This window comes from Paramormyrops kingsleyae, chromosome 8, assembly GCF_048594095.1.
Source record: "Paramormyrops kingsleyae isolate MSU_618 chromosome 8, PKINGS_0.4, whole genome shotgun sequence".
Taxonomy (NCBI): domain Eukaryota; kingdom Metazoa; phylum Chordata; class Actinopteri; order Osteoglossiformes; family Mormyridae; genus Paramormyrops; species Paramormyrops kingsleyae.
In genome coordinates, this window is record NC_132804.1 from 6,701,109 (window position 1) to 6,715,631 (window position 14,523).

Here is a 14,523-nt window from a genome sequence, read left to right on the forward strand (position 1 = left end):
GTGATGTTGCCCGTTTTATTTAGCGCAGCGATATAACAAATCGCCCTGCATGGGAAAAACACAAATTGGATTAAAACACAGCAGTGATGGAATTAATGTCTTGCTCAGCCTACCGTAGAGTTTTCGGTGACTGGTGTCTAACCTCGTAAAGTAAGGGAAGCCTTACTTCAGCCCAAATAGCTGCTCCAAGTATCTACTTATTTTAGAGGTAAATAGGGTGACTTCGATACACCAACTTATCAGTCTTAGCTCAGCAAAGTCAGGAGATCTTAAAACGAACATCCAATGAATCCCCTCTCTGTTACCGGCTCTTTAAATTATGAGGTCATTTAGATAATGATCATTTTGGTCGTCATACCCAGTGGATGCCTCAGGGGATACCTTATGAGGGGCTCATTTCGAGGTCTCAGGGATCATTGTCTTGCTCATCTAATGGATATCCCACTAGACCATCTTTGTGATCCGCTTATTAGTCTAGGGAGGGTTGATGAAAGACCATTTCGGTCAGGAGTTTATGAATTTGCAGGTCATGCTCCACCATCAGTTTTTCGACTAATAAGCCTCTGTAATTATTTCAGTCTTCAAGTGGTTATTGAGTGTCCAGGACGTCAGCAGTCTAGTCCTCTAGGGCCACACACCAAATCGCGCGCGGACACCCGGAATCCACATGAAGTCGAGACCAGAAGTGAAGAGCGGCTGAGAGGTTAGTCTGACAAGGTGGCTGTGCACTCACACCTCTTTCGTTGTTGAAAGATGCAGTAGATGCCTTTTGTCTTGGAGAGCAGGGTGACACAGCTGATGGCCAGGAGAAGGAAGATGCATGGCAACAAGCAGACCCAGCTTTCTTATCATTCATCAACTCTAAACACAACGATGAGCCGTAACCTCAGATTAATACTTACCTTAAATAATGCTTCACTTTCACTTTAGCTCCCATGTTTGATGACGCCCTTAATCACATTTCCACCTTCTCCTTGCTTTTAGTCCTTACCAACATTAATTCATTAATAAATTGACTCAGTTGATCCATCTACAGTTACTTTGATAAATACCTAACAATTGTAGAATTGAATCCATACTGTATATAAAAATGATGTTTTCTGCCATAACAGATTATGTAATTGCACTTTATGCAGCCTCTCCTTGAATCTACAAATAATATCAATAATAGATGCAAAAAGCATTTATTGAGGAACAACAGTCATTGTTCTACAGTAGGTTCAAAATCCCATATGCTCAACTGGTTCATGCCCAGCGACTGGAACACTCATGAACGTTCGTGAATGATGGACGAGTGTGTCTTGCTGCATAAAGTAACTAAACTAATAGTCAGTAGCTTCAAATTCCCATGCTAGCGATTCACAAGTCGCTTGGCATCTCACCCTCACATGCCTATTTATGAAAAACACAATAATGGATGGATTATCTGAGTGATAATGCACAGACTTATGGATGACTGACTGCGTAGCGTCCCACTAATAGCCTCATGGGTTTCTTTGATGATGTAGCGATTTGAAAAGAATGAAACAATTAATTTAACACCCAACAAAGCACCGGCACCTGATTGTCTGCGTGGCTGAGCTATAAGGGAAGATCCACTCCTCAGAACAGTGTCTTAATAAGGTTGTTCCAGTTGTTACTGAACACCCACCCAATGCTAAATACATGGGAACTGTCATTAATTATACAATTTCCCAAAAAGTCAGAGTCTAAAGAATTGAATGACTTTTGTCCTGCGACTTTGACTTCCAAACGAGACAAATGCATGCAGAGGGATCTAAGCCATCATCTCACCCCACCTATTGAATATCTGGACCCACGAGGATTCCACCCGTACTCTGATCCACACTGCCGACGGTGGTTTTCCATTTTACAAAGACTTCGGGAAAATAAAATTTTAATTTTTCAATTAATTAATCGTGGAGTAACGGTTGTTTTGAGCACTGGAGCACCAATGAATTTACACTAATGAAATGAATTTACACTAATAAAGTGAAAAATTTCAGTGATGACATATTTAAGTACTGTAAGCGGCCCAGCTGAAGGTATTATTTTCCTCAGAAAACTGAGGGGGTGTGGGGTCAGAAATCTGGGGTCAGCAAGACTTACCAAGGGGGACCAAATTTTACAGAGTGCCCCTTCCAAGTTGATCATGCAAAATTCACAACAATTTACTGAGAACAGCTCCCCCAGGACAGGCACGCAAATTTTGCCACGCCCCCCCAGCCCCCCCACCCTGGGTCAGTGAGAATGTTAGCCTAGTTAGCCTAATCAAAAGCTTACTCCGTTTTACTTTGTTTGTTAGGTTTGAGCATTTAACACTCATCAATAAACACTGACTGTCTGGAGGAAAAAAGCAGGGTATTCCCATCAGGTAGCACATATATAGAACAGTTCTGCCAAGAAGAGCAATTTATTAAAAAATCGTTCATTCCTAAGGCAATAAATCTTATGAATGCACTGCAGTACTGTGATATTACTACGACTCTGACTGTACACTTGGTTTTTTAAATTCTTATTTATTATTATCACACTGCCTATGTGTGTGCGTGCATGTGAGTGTGTGTGTGCGCGTGTGTGTTTGCATATGTGCGTGCATGCGGACTTGTGCCCCCAGCGATGGCTTGGCACCCCCTACTCGGTTATTCCCTGCCTTGTGCCTGTAGCATCCAGGATAGGCTCTGGACTCCCCTGACCCTAAATAGGACAAGCAGATGGATGGATGAATTTTTCTTTTTCAACTTGAGAGAACCCAGGACAAATAACCAAACATGTATAACTCCTGTTGAATTTGCTAACAATAAAGAAGGGAACTGTCTTCAGAGCAAAACTAAGCACTGTCCTCTTTTATCAATGCAGACATATAATAACAGACCTGGCAGTAGCAGGGAAAGTCTGCCTACATGCAAAGTAAAATATTGGAAAAAAGCAAGACAATCAGGAAATTCACCCTTCGGAGGGTATATGCATGAGTTAGATTGACAGCTCTGTAGCAACAGTATCCATGGCAACACTAGACCATGTAAACAATCGTTACCAATGAGTTCCTGTGCCATTTCCCCAAACCAAATGAGAGTAATCTTATCCATAGAATGATACTGCTTTTGTATCACAAAGGATTTTACATTATGACCAATTGCTCTATCAGAGCCACCAGTCACAGTTAATAGAAACATTAAGGCTTGAACAGCTAAGATGAAGTATCCTTTGAACAAATTAGCATATAAAAAAATTAATGTGGCATTACAGTTCTGCCAGTGCGACTACCTAAAAGGTTGTATTTGTCATTGGTTCATTTATTGGTTGTAATTGGAATACACAATGAGACAGTTCTTATTGTTAGATATTAGTCAGTAATTAAGCCTAACATTATTTCCCAGCAGAGTACCAAAAATAGGAGCAAGGCTTTCTATTCACCAAACACATTTCTCAATATAAAATTTGTTTAATTGTTTATGATTATGGCATTTCTTTCAATGTGATTATAGCTCTTTATTACATTTCGGTTTGAATTCAGCCTAATTAAAGAACCATAATAAAACTGTAAGACAAAAAAAATAATTTTAACATGAGAGCAGCAAGCTTGACGCGTCTCAAGTTTCTCCCAAGAGTCATTCTGACCAATCAGACACCTCTGAGGATGTCAAGTCAAACCAGCCAACCTGCAAGATTCATTTCCTATTGGTCATTCGTGAGTTCCTTGGCCAGCTCTGTGTAATACGGGTTTCTAATAGGGCATGGCCGCCTAAAATCCTAAATGGAAAAGTCTGCTTTCAAAAGTAATGCATCAATGTGTGACATTCATTGCCTATAAATTATTAATGCTTTTGTTTTTTATTGTCTATGGAATGTTGAATTTTTTAGAGTCACTTTAGTTGACCGATTGATTTTAGCATCCTAACTTTTCCTGGGTAGTTAGAAGAATTAAAATCAGTAAATGAGATTTCACACTTTCCAATATTCCCCCAGTCCCTTGTCTGATTAATTTATTCTAAATCTGAAGAAAATATATCACACATTTTTCAGTCTGTGAGTATCCCTTTTGATTATCCTGCTTTCTAAATCCTTCATATATCTGTAGCACATCTAAGCTTATAGTCAACAGAATCATTAAAGACTTATATATCTTAAGTAAGCTGATAATTTCTGAAATGATTATCAGGCACATATCAACTAACAAAAGAAAATCAGAAAGGCATGCAGACTGTATAAGTTATACGTTTGACCCTTTTTAATTATGAAGAAAGGAAATGCATTTCCCCCAGATGGCTTGGTCTTATATTGATTCATTTATGTATTTATTTATTTTTGAAGCGTCATGGAATATGCTTTGGATTAAACCATTTTGTATAGGATTGACCTTTGACCTCGGTGCTCCCAGTTCCTGCATTTGACCACATTTACAACAGGCATTAGGACAGCCTTAAAGGAACCTACCACAGTTATTACAAAAAGGTCCACAGGTTCATTTTTCTTCCCCCGCTTTCAGTCCTCCAGCACCAAAGTCTTTATTTCATACCATGTTTAACAACCATTTAGTTGTGTCATCTAACTTACTCATTTAATAATGACTGATTCCCGCTTAATATTTAACAACCATGAGAACACTGGCAGAGACATTTATTCACACACACCCTACGTATGTTGGGATATAAATGTTCTCTTTAAAGATATATGTGTATATTCTATATATATTATTTACAGAGGGACCGTACATATAGTCATAGACTTGGTTTTCATGCAGGTCAGCAGCCTGAAAAACTGACTTCCTTCATCAATCACAGAATTATTTCAAAGACCATGTCGCTTTTTTTGACTATCCATTAGGGCTGGTGAGTTTCTCTGCGTCATGAAAAGCTTTCTGAGTTAGTGAATTATCCTGTTAGTGCATTATAATCCTTGTCTCAGTCACTCTACTCATTCCGCACTCACTCTACAGCAGGGTCCATACATGCATACACTATGAGCGATTTAGAGGCATGAATTAGCCTAGCAGCAAGGGGGGGGGGACCAGGAAACCAATCAGAACCTCATATGACACAGGGAGGACAAGCAAACACCACACGCAGGGTGGGTGCAGAGTTCGAACCACCAACCCGGGGAAGCGAGAGGCAACTGTCCCACCCTTGCATTTTAATAAAGTAACTTGGTATACCATCCAGTGAGCGTGCCCTGCTGCCCCTGCAGTGGATTGGTATAGCATCCAGTGAGCGTGCCCTGCTGCTCCTGCAGTGGATTGGTATAGCATCCAGTGAACGTGCCCTGCTGCCCCTGCAGTGGATTGGTATACCATCCAGTGAGCGTGCCCTGCTGCCCCTGCAGTGGATTGGTATACCATCCAGTGAGCGTGCCCTGCTGCCCCTGCAGTGGATTGGTATAGCATCCAGTGAGCGTGCCCTGCTGCTCCTGCAGTGGATTGGTATAGCATCCAGTGAACGTGCCCTGCTGCCCCTGCAGTGGATTGATATACCATCCAGTGATCGTTCCCTGCTGCCCCTGCAGTGGATTGGTATAGCATCCAGTGAGCGTGCCTTGCTGCCCCTGCAGTGGATTGGTATACCATCCAGTGAGCGTGCCCTGCTGCCCCTGCAGTGGATTGGTATACCATCCAGTGAGCGTGCCCTGCTGCCCCTGCAGTGGATTGGTATACCATCCAGTGAGCGTGCCCTGCTGCCCCTGCAGTGGATTGGTATACCATCCAGTGAGCGTGCCCTGCTGCCCCTGCAGTGGATTGGTATACCATCCAGTGAGCGTGCCCTGCTGCCCCTGCAGTGGATTGGTATACGATCCAGGGAATCAGCGACCCTGTTACAGCCTCACAATAACCCTGGAAGTCTGATGGATCATACAGTGTATTAGTGCCTGCATGTTTGTTAGTCCACTGAGAGTTAAAAGACACGTTGATGCTACCTAGAGAAAAACAAGTACTTACATTTAAATGAAGCTGGTCGGTCCAGTGCCCAATAATCTTGTATTCGGCTGTGTTGTTCTTGATCTGATACTGGTAGATCTCGTAGCGTCCGGGAGCGTCCCCATTTTCATTGAAGAGCACTGGATTGCCGGCGATGCCTGCAGGAAGAGATGAGGAAGAAGAGAGGCTCTGAACCGATCTATTATATTCATCAGTAATGGTATCGCTCTCCTTCTCCAATGGCTCTAAATAGAGCAAATAAGCAGATGCATTCTTTTTATGTAACTGAATTGCCCGCATTTATCAAAACACTCTATTATGTCTATGACAGTGTTATTGGTAGTATTGTTCATTGTTGACAACACGATAGCGGCAATTACACCAAAGTTATTACCTTTTTCGCAATAACTCTGATGCGACTCTTGGAAACCGCATTACAGCACCTAACCTTGGGTAAGCCTCCAAGCTACGTCATAGTCTGCTGGTTAAGGGATTGAGTCTGTCACTGGAATGCTGCAAGTTCCATTATAGCAGGTGTTGTTTGCTACGGGCGATTGTAATTAACCTGCACAACTCATGCTGGTTTAAGGAGGGCAGCATAACTGGGCCGATCGCTGCGTTTTTTGAAGAGCAGTCCTATTTATAGTCTTTATATCTGTACAGATTGCAGAGAATCTGATTACAAGTCAGATGCAGTAAGTGTTATTGGCAGTCTTACAATCTGTCAGGCTTATAAATGTTTCAAATGTTGCCTCTTCGTTGAATATTCCTGCCAGTCATGTAACATATTGTAGTTATTATAAGTGTTCAGCTTTGTTTTTTTCCTGAGAGAACAGGTGTTAATAAGGTGCAGGATTTTTATAGTTTCTTAAATTAAAGCAAACAGTTTGTTTTAATTTATGAGTATATACACTGACTGAAGAGGTTTTTAGGTACATCTGCTTGTTAATTCAAACAGCCTGCACCACTAAACTGCAAATCCTAACTGCGGCACAGTATAAGTATCAGACAGATGGGGTCAAGAGGTTCAGTTACTTGGCACGGGCACGGCTAAGACGAGTGATTTGGGCGATTCTCAGCATGGCGACGTAAGCAGCTGCTGGTGCCACACATGGCGGATTCAGAAACTCAGAAATAGCCGCCCTCCTGAGATTTCCATGCATTACAGCCTAGAGCTTACACAGAATGGAGTGATGAACAAGAGCAGCCAGTCAATGGCATTTCTCTTGCCAAAAACAGCTTGTCAATGAGACAGATCAGACTAGAATAGCCGGACTCGCTAAAGCGAACAGGGATGTCACAAGTGATGTGGAACAGTTCAGTGCAACAGCCGCATTTAGAAAGGCCTCTCTGAACACAGAATTCATCTACCCATCAAGCACCTAGAGAGGCAAATGTTGGACTGGTTTCAAGGGCATAGAATGCTAACAAAGGCTAGTTTGTGCTGACGATAGAAAAAATAAGACAAGTAACAATATATCCTTTGTACAAACAGGTTGAGTGAGAAAATGTCTGGCAATGTCTAAATTATCTTAGAAGAGGTTAGTATCAATGCACATTTAAAAATACATGGGTTAGAAAACAGTATATGGGTGGCATGGTGACTTATTAGGCAGCCTTACACCTCCGGGTTGGGGGTTTGAGTCCCACCTCTGCTCTGTGTGTTTCCCCCCAGTAGTCCATAGAGTTAAAACTAATTACTTTACATATATACACACACACACACTTGGAGCATGTTCCCCTGCCTTCTGATAGCCTGGCATCCCATTGAGGAGGGTCCCCTGCCTTCTGATAGCCTGACATCCCATTGAGGATGGTCCCCTGCCTTCTGATAGCCTGACATCCCATTGAGGAGGGTCCCCTGCCTTCTGATAGCCCAGCATCCCATTGAGGAGGGTCCCCTGCCTTCTGATAGCCCGGCATCCCATTGAGGAGGGTCCCCTGCCTTCTGATAGCCCGACATCCCATTGAGGATGGTCCCCTGCCTTCTGATAGCCCGGCATCCCATTGAGGAGGGTCCCCTGCCTTCTGATAACCCGGCATCCCATTGAGGAGGGTCCCCTGCCTTCTGATAGCCCGGCATCCCATTGAGGAGGCTCCCCTGCCTTCTGATAGCCCGGCATCCCATTGAGGAGGGTCCCCTGCCTTCTGATAGCCCGGCATCCCATTGAGGAGGGTCCCCTGCCTTCTGATAGCCCGGCATCCCATTGAGGAGGGTCCTCTGCCTTCTGATAGCCCGACATCCCATTGAGGAGGGTCCCCTGCCTTCTGATAGCCCGGCATCCCATTGAGGAGGGTCCCCTGCCTTCTGATAGCCCGGCATCCCATTGAGGAGGGTCCCCTGCCTTCTGATAGCCCGGCATCCCATTGAGGAGGGTCCCCTGCCTTCTGATAGCCCGGCATCCCATTGAGGAGGGTCCTCTGCCTTCTGATAGCCCGGCATCCCATTGAGGAGGGTCCCCTGCCTTCTGATAGCCCGGCATCCCATTGAGGAGGGTCCTCTGCCTTCTGATAGCCCGGCATCCCATTGAGGAGGGTCCCCTGCCTTCTGATAGCCCGGCATCCCATTGAGGAGGGTCCCCTGCCTTCTGATAGCCCGGCATCCCATTGAGTAGGGTCCCCTGGCTTCTGATAGCCTGGCATCCCATTGAAGATGTTCATCTGCCTTTGATATGCTCTAGGCCCCTTCTGTGTGACCCTGATTAGGGTGAGTGGTCGGAAGGATTGTGAATAGATTAAAATACACTAACAGGATAATTCAAAGCATTTTATGAACTTGAGAAACCTGCCAGTCCTAATGAGAAGCCAAAAAGTGGCTGTGCGATAGATGAAGGAATCAAGTGAGTTTCACAGGAAGTTTCAGAATGTTGACATGCATGAAAACCAAGTCTATGAACCGATCAAAACAAATTAGTGTCCACAGACACACATGGTGTGCTTCATCACACGCTCTCTATGGGTGATCTGACAGATACCTTGGTGACTGACTATTCCTCAGTGACAGAGTATTATGAATTCCTGCAATATATTTTCATCATCTGGGTTTGTCCTGGGTACTGTGAATGGCATGATTATAACTAAGAGCAACATACGTATTATGTTTTCATGGATAACGGCTCCTTTTTTGCTGCTCTGCAACATCTAGAGGACTAAAGAACTTCTACAAACATCTACTCAATCAATTATTGCATGTTTCCATGCAAGATTCCAGCATTCAGTGGGTTTCTGTGATCATGAATATCACTATCAATGCTCACACATTGACACAGTTCAATGACACAACTGAATGATTGTTAAGCATATGGTGTGAAATAGAGGATTATGAGGACTTGAGCACTTGGTACAGAAGAAAATATTCACCATCTCCTGGGGTGAAAATGATCTTTCCTTCTTTCACTACACCCCCCCCCCCAAGAGAATCTGCAGAAAATGCTGCCATACAAGCAAAGGTAATGTGGCACGGTGGTTCAGTACTTAGCACTGTTGCTTCACACCTCCGGGATGAGGGTTCGAGTCTCCACCAAGGCTCTATGTGTGTGAAGTTTGCATGTTCTCCCCGTGTCGTTGTGGGGTTTCCTCCAGGTACTCTGGTTTCCCCCCACAGTCCAAAAACATGCTGCGGTAAATTGGATTTACCAAATTGCCCATAGGTGTGACCGGTGTGTGTGTGACTGTGCCCTGTGACGGGTTGGTGCCCCATCCTAGGTTGTTCCCTGCCTTGTGCCCATAGACTCCAGACCCTAAATAGGACAAGTAGGTATAGAAAATGGATGTAAAAATAACACAAACAGCATTGTCATAATGACGACAGAGATTATCACTGAGTTGAACTACTGTACAGACACAAAAAAAAGTAACAAAAAAATCTCAAGTATGCAAACAGAGAGCAGTTTAAGTTCCTGAATTGAGAGATTCTGTGATCATTACTGCTGAGTGTTAAGGATGGATGCTCAGATCCTAGCAGGAGCTGCCCCCACAGAGGAGGCTCTCAGCTGCCGTGTCGCACTCGCTTTCCGGACGTGCCTTTCACAAGCGCGGGGAGAGCCGTCCTGACAGCTGAGTGCAGGATATGCTCAGTCTGCGTGCTGTTGATCTTGCAAATTAAATTTCATGCCCCGCTTTTCGATCCGCTTGTTGCGCCGTAGTCGTTTGCCCCGTAACACCTGCCTCCCAGGATCTGCCACTCCTAGCTAAATCAAGCCATGCTGTCTATTCCTCCATTATCCCAGCATGCATCTGGGAGGCATGCCAAGAACGAAGAGGGGCAAAGGGAGTGGAACATGGGTGATCCGGGAAACATATGGGGAGAGCGTCAAAGGCTATGCTCCCTGAGAAACAGGTGTCTGTGCTGGGGAGGCTCAGCGTCTGTTACATGGGGGGAGCACTGACATTCCCAGCGTATGAGAGTTCAGAAGGCCACCTGGACCTTTAACCAATCAAAAGCCTGGACCTTCAACCAATCAAGAGCCACATGAGCAGAAGCACGCCACTGCAGCCCTTCCCAAGTTTTCCTCTTAATTGAGTTCTCTCTGGTTAGGATGCCCATTGTTGTATCCCTGTTCCATCCTAGCATCCCTTTGCCACACCATCTCCCTCAGAGCCTTACAGCATCTTGATGGCTGCTGTGATTAGCCTTCGCTTTATTAGGGTGAATGTGCACTGTGCTGTCCAAGACCAGTCATTATATTCATTTTAATGTCAATGATTCATCCTATAGCCCTCCTTTTATGACCTCGTAAACTCTTGATTCAGAAATTCATAAAAATGTTGTTTAACTATACTGGCCAGCTAAGATTTTTGTCACAGAACACCAGAGGGGTGTCAGTTCTGTACTTTTTTTATAATGATTTCAGAAACCGATTTCCGAATTTTGCTATCATCCATAATTTTTGAGTGATGTTATTCATAGGCTATACCGACAGTATGCAATTCCTTTTTTAAGACTGTATGTGCATATTGGAGTGTAATTTAGGGAAAACATATTTCATTTCTATTTTTGAAATGAATTTTCTGTTTTTCTTAGACTTTACAGAAGAGAGAGAAGAACTGCAGGTCTGTATCGCCAGAGTTTACAGGCTGTAACACGTTTGGACATGTTGAGACAGGATCCTGCTCTCTCTCTGATATGAAAAAACGATGTCAAGGAAAGCGGAGTCCCAGGATGCTGGCTGACTTCTGCTGGGCCCTTAAGAGGGATGTTTCTGAGGCTAAGTACAGCAGAAAATCATACACTTATACCTTTTAGATGAGTTACTTCCACCATATACTGTAAATACATGCATTTAGCGTGTAGTTTAATGGTGTGTTACTCAAAATCCTTGTGTGATAAGGAAATTCCAATTAGATATCTGAATTCAGCACAAACATACCATAAGATTCACCTATTTTGATTCATATGACAAAGAGAAAGCAAAAACCTGCTGACCAGTGCTATTAGTCCATACCCTTCCTGTCCCATCTCCGGTGTCCCTGCCTTCTGCTATTCAGGATCATAGTGACACTGTGCCTGAAAGGTATAGAGGATGGTACAGTGGGGGAACCGTCTTTACATCTATTCAAACCAGCATCATTCTGACATTTTCCTCACTAATCAGTCAATGAAAAAACAGTTCTGAAATATAACTGCTTCTGTTCAGCAAAGGGAAATATACTACGGAGGCGTGGTAGCCTGCAGCCGTATAAGCACCAATCACATTCAGTGATCTATCTCCCAGTGCATCATGGGAGTACTACGCTAATATGCTAATTGAGTTTTACATGTGTCATTTACAAATCTGACATATGCTGCAAACATCTCATGTAACTGACAGAAATATCCCATCCATCTGCCTAACACTGGCTTATGTTGGACAGGGTCATTGGGGGTCACGCGGCCCAATCCCAGGTTGCTGAGGGAACAAGAAAGAGGTACAGCCTGAATGGGATGTCAGTCCATCGCAGGACTCACACACAGACAATATAGAGACCAGTTAGCCTGACTACACGTCATGGGATTGCAATAGGGAAAAAAAATGCTTAAATGATATCATATTAAGTATGTCAAAGTGTGTCAGCTTAGCCATTTCAGAACCTCTCCTAAAGTCACCCCAGTATTTACAGCAACCATATAATGTACCCATGCATTTGTTGACTCAACCACTAGAAAACTGTGTTAGCTAATCAATACCTCATAAAGTTATGTAACTAATTAAGGTAATTAAATGAGCTGGTGGTGAAAGGTAATAAATACATGGAATGGCTGAGGAGAGGTTTGGGAACTGAAGCCGTGTTCAAGATATCAGTAACTTTATTCTTTATTTTTCATTGTGTTACTGTTTATTTGCATGTATTCTAAAGTTAAACTGTGTCTGCTTCTGAGAAAATACACACTTACTAGTCAGAGACTCAGCTTAACTTTCTTTGACGGCCTAATACTTTGCACTCACGTATAATTTTTTCCCTACGTGTGCCGCATGCACACACGGAAGCTCCCTTTTCTGCCTGGCATGCCTGCAGCATTGTGATTATTCCCTCCCGTGGAGCCAGAGTCACACGACAGCGAGTCTTTCCCAGGCTACTGGTCATACGTCCTGCCGTGTTCCTTTCGGGGCTGTTGGAAAGCGTCGGAGCCGTAATTGCGAAGCGGGGTCTTGAGAGGTCGTCACTTTGTGCTGCTGTGGAGTAGTTTCCCACTTAATTTTCACTCAGCTGTCCCATTTTCTCAGCGAACCGTCTTGACGCCAAAAAAAGCCCCCCAAACTTTCACATCGCAATCTCGCACACTCATACTTGAGGGGTACATTTAGCCGACTGGAGGCTTGAAGCAAATTTCAGGGGAAGTAATTTTACTACCTGGCTGGGCGCGTGTTCAATAATACAATTTATTTTGAGGGGGTTCAACCCAGTTATTTTATTGCCTGATTACATGCCTGCTGGGACCAACAACCCCAGCAGATACCCATTCGTTCAGTCCCTGCTAACTAAATGAACCTGGAAAAAACATGACACAGACATAGACACGTTATCAATCAATATTAGGAGGAAGAATCATTTAGACTGCACATTTGGAACAATATTAATGTTTCAGCATTCAACATGTGTGTCAATTTGCCTGTTTTCTGATTCAACGTGTCTACGAATGAGGCTTAATTTCTGCCGCTCCACCTACCCAGTATTCCAGGTCGATATTCCCCCCAAAAACCACCCCCTTGACTCAGCTGAGGCGAGATCTCATGACTCTGGTTTCTATGGCAAACGGTTTCTGGAAGAAGCCACTTTGACAAATCTGCACAGGAGAAGAGCGACGCTCTTCAAAGGAGACCCAGCACTTCCAGAGACGAGTCGGCGGTATTTTCAGCCACTGCTGACGTCGTTGATGCGAGTTCTGAGCTGGCGCCGAAGCACACTTCTCAGATATTCGGGCCAGGGCCAGTGTCATCACCTAAAAAGCTTCACTCTGCCATTAAGGCCCCCGGAATGGACATTGAGTGAGGCAGAGATTCTTTGATATCCGGACAAAAAAAAAAGAGAAAAGTTTCTAGAAAATTACAAGGTCTCCAGCATAGGTACTGAAATTATATGTTGGAGAAGCCATCAGAATCTCCACTCAGGGATTCCTCGTATCTCTGATGAGAAAGTGTCGCTTCGACTCACTTACAAATAAGCCACATTTTTTTTAAAAAAAGCTTCTCCATGCTAAGAATAATCCTCGTATTTATTCTAAAACAATCACCAAAGAAATACTAATATTTTAGGGTCTTAGTGACCCACCTGGTATACAGTCAAGGATTTATGCAAATATTTTTATGCTCAGATTCTCCTACGTTGCCTTTAGCCAACCATGAACAGACAGCAAACAATCCAACTAAATGATTATAATCAAAATGGAATGCTACTTATGTCCATTACATAGAAAACAAGAGGACAACTGGAAAGGGGAACCAGCACTCATTAATGATGGAGTGTCGGCAGACTGGTTTCAAAATGGACTAGGGACACGCTCAGGTAAGTGTGGAATTTCTGTGGATTTCAATGACCTGATTTCTGTGATAAATATATATCAGTCTCCAACGGAAAAAATGTAAGCATTCGTTAGCAGACTGTCCTGTCTACCTTCTGCCAATTTCACTGTTCCGTTCGGCCCCAGCGACAATTGGCGCCGTCCCTCCAGAGCCTCGGAGGCGAGGACAACGCCACCGTAGGCACAATTATCCACTTGTAAGTACAGGAAACAGGCCACGCAGACAGCCAGGCTGAGCAAAGCTTGAATCCCCGATGGATTGGTTTTAGTTTGTTGTTTGTCACAAAATGCTGGAAGAAGTAAAACGAAAAACCTCTGCAAAGTGTAAATAATTTTCTGAAGAATGGAGTAATGTACTGAGAAATGAAAAGGTAACGAGTTCTGTACGGGCCTGAAATTAAAGCCAGAACCTAATCCATACCCGAGACATTGAGACCGAACTCAACCCAAACAGTACCACCAAATCTAAATCCTGAATCCAACCCAAGCTCAACATTGTGGAAATATTAGCCTGACGCCTATACACGGAAGAAAATGAAAATGTTTGAAAAACAGAACCCGACCCGAGTCGGCACTGACCTGCACCCGGGCCTGAAATCCTATAGTCTGTCAG

At 43.8% G+C, this 14,523-nt stretch overlaps 1 protein-coding gene across 2 annotated transcripts in view; it reads right to left on the reverse strand.

Annotated features, from left to right (window-relative positions):
• LOC111855051 (metabotropic glutamate receptor 4-like) overlaps nucleotides 1-14,523 on the reverse strand; it is a 253,692-nt gene that overhangs the window by 28,075 nt on the left and 211,094 nt on the right. For both annotated transcript variants that reach the window (XM_023833665.2, XM_023833666.2), the window contains exon 8: nucleotides 5,933-6,069. In XM_023833665.2, coding sequence (XP_023689433.2) covers nucleotides 5,933-6,069 — 137 coding nt within the window. The remainder of the gene's footprint in view (nucleotides 1-5,932; nucleotides 6,070-14,523) is intronic.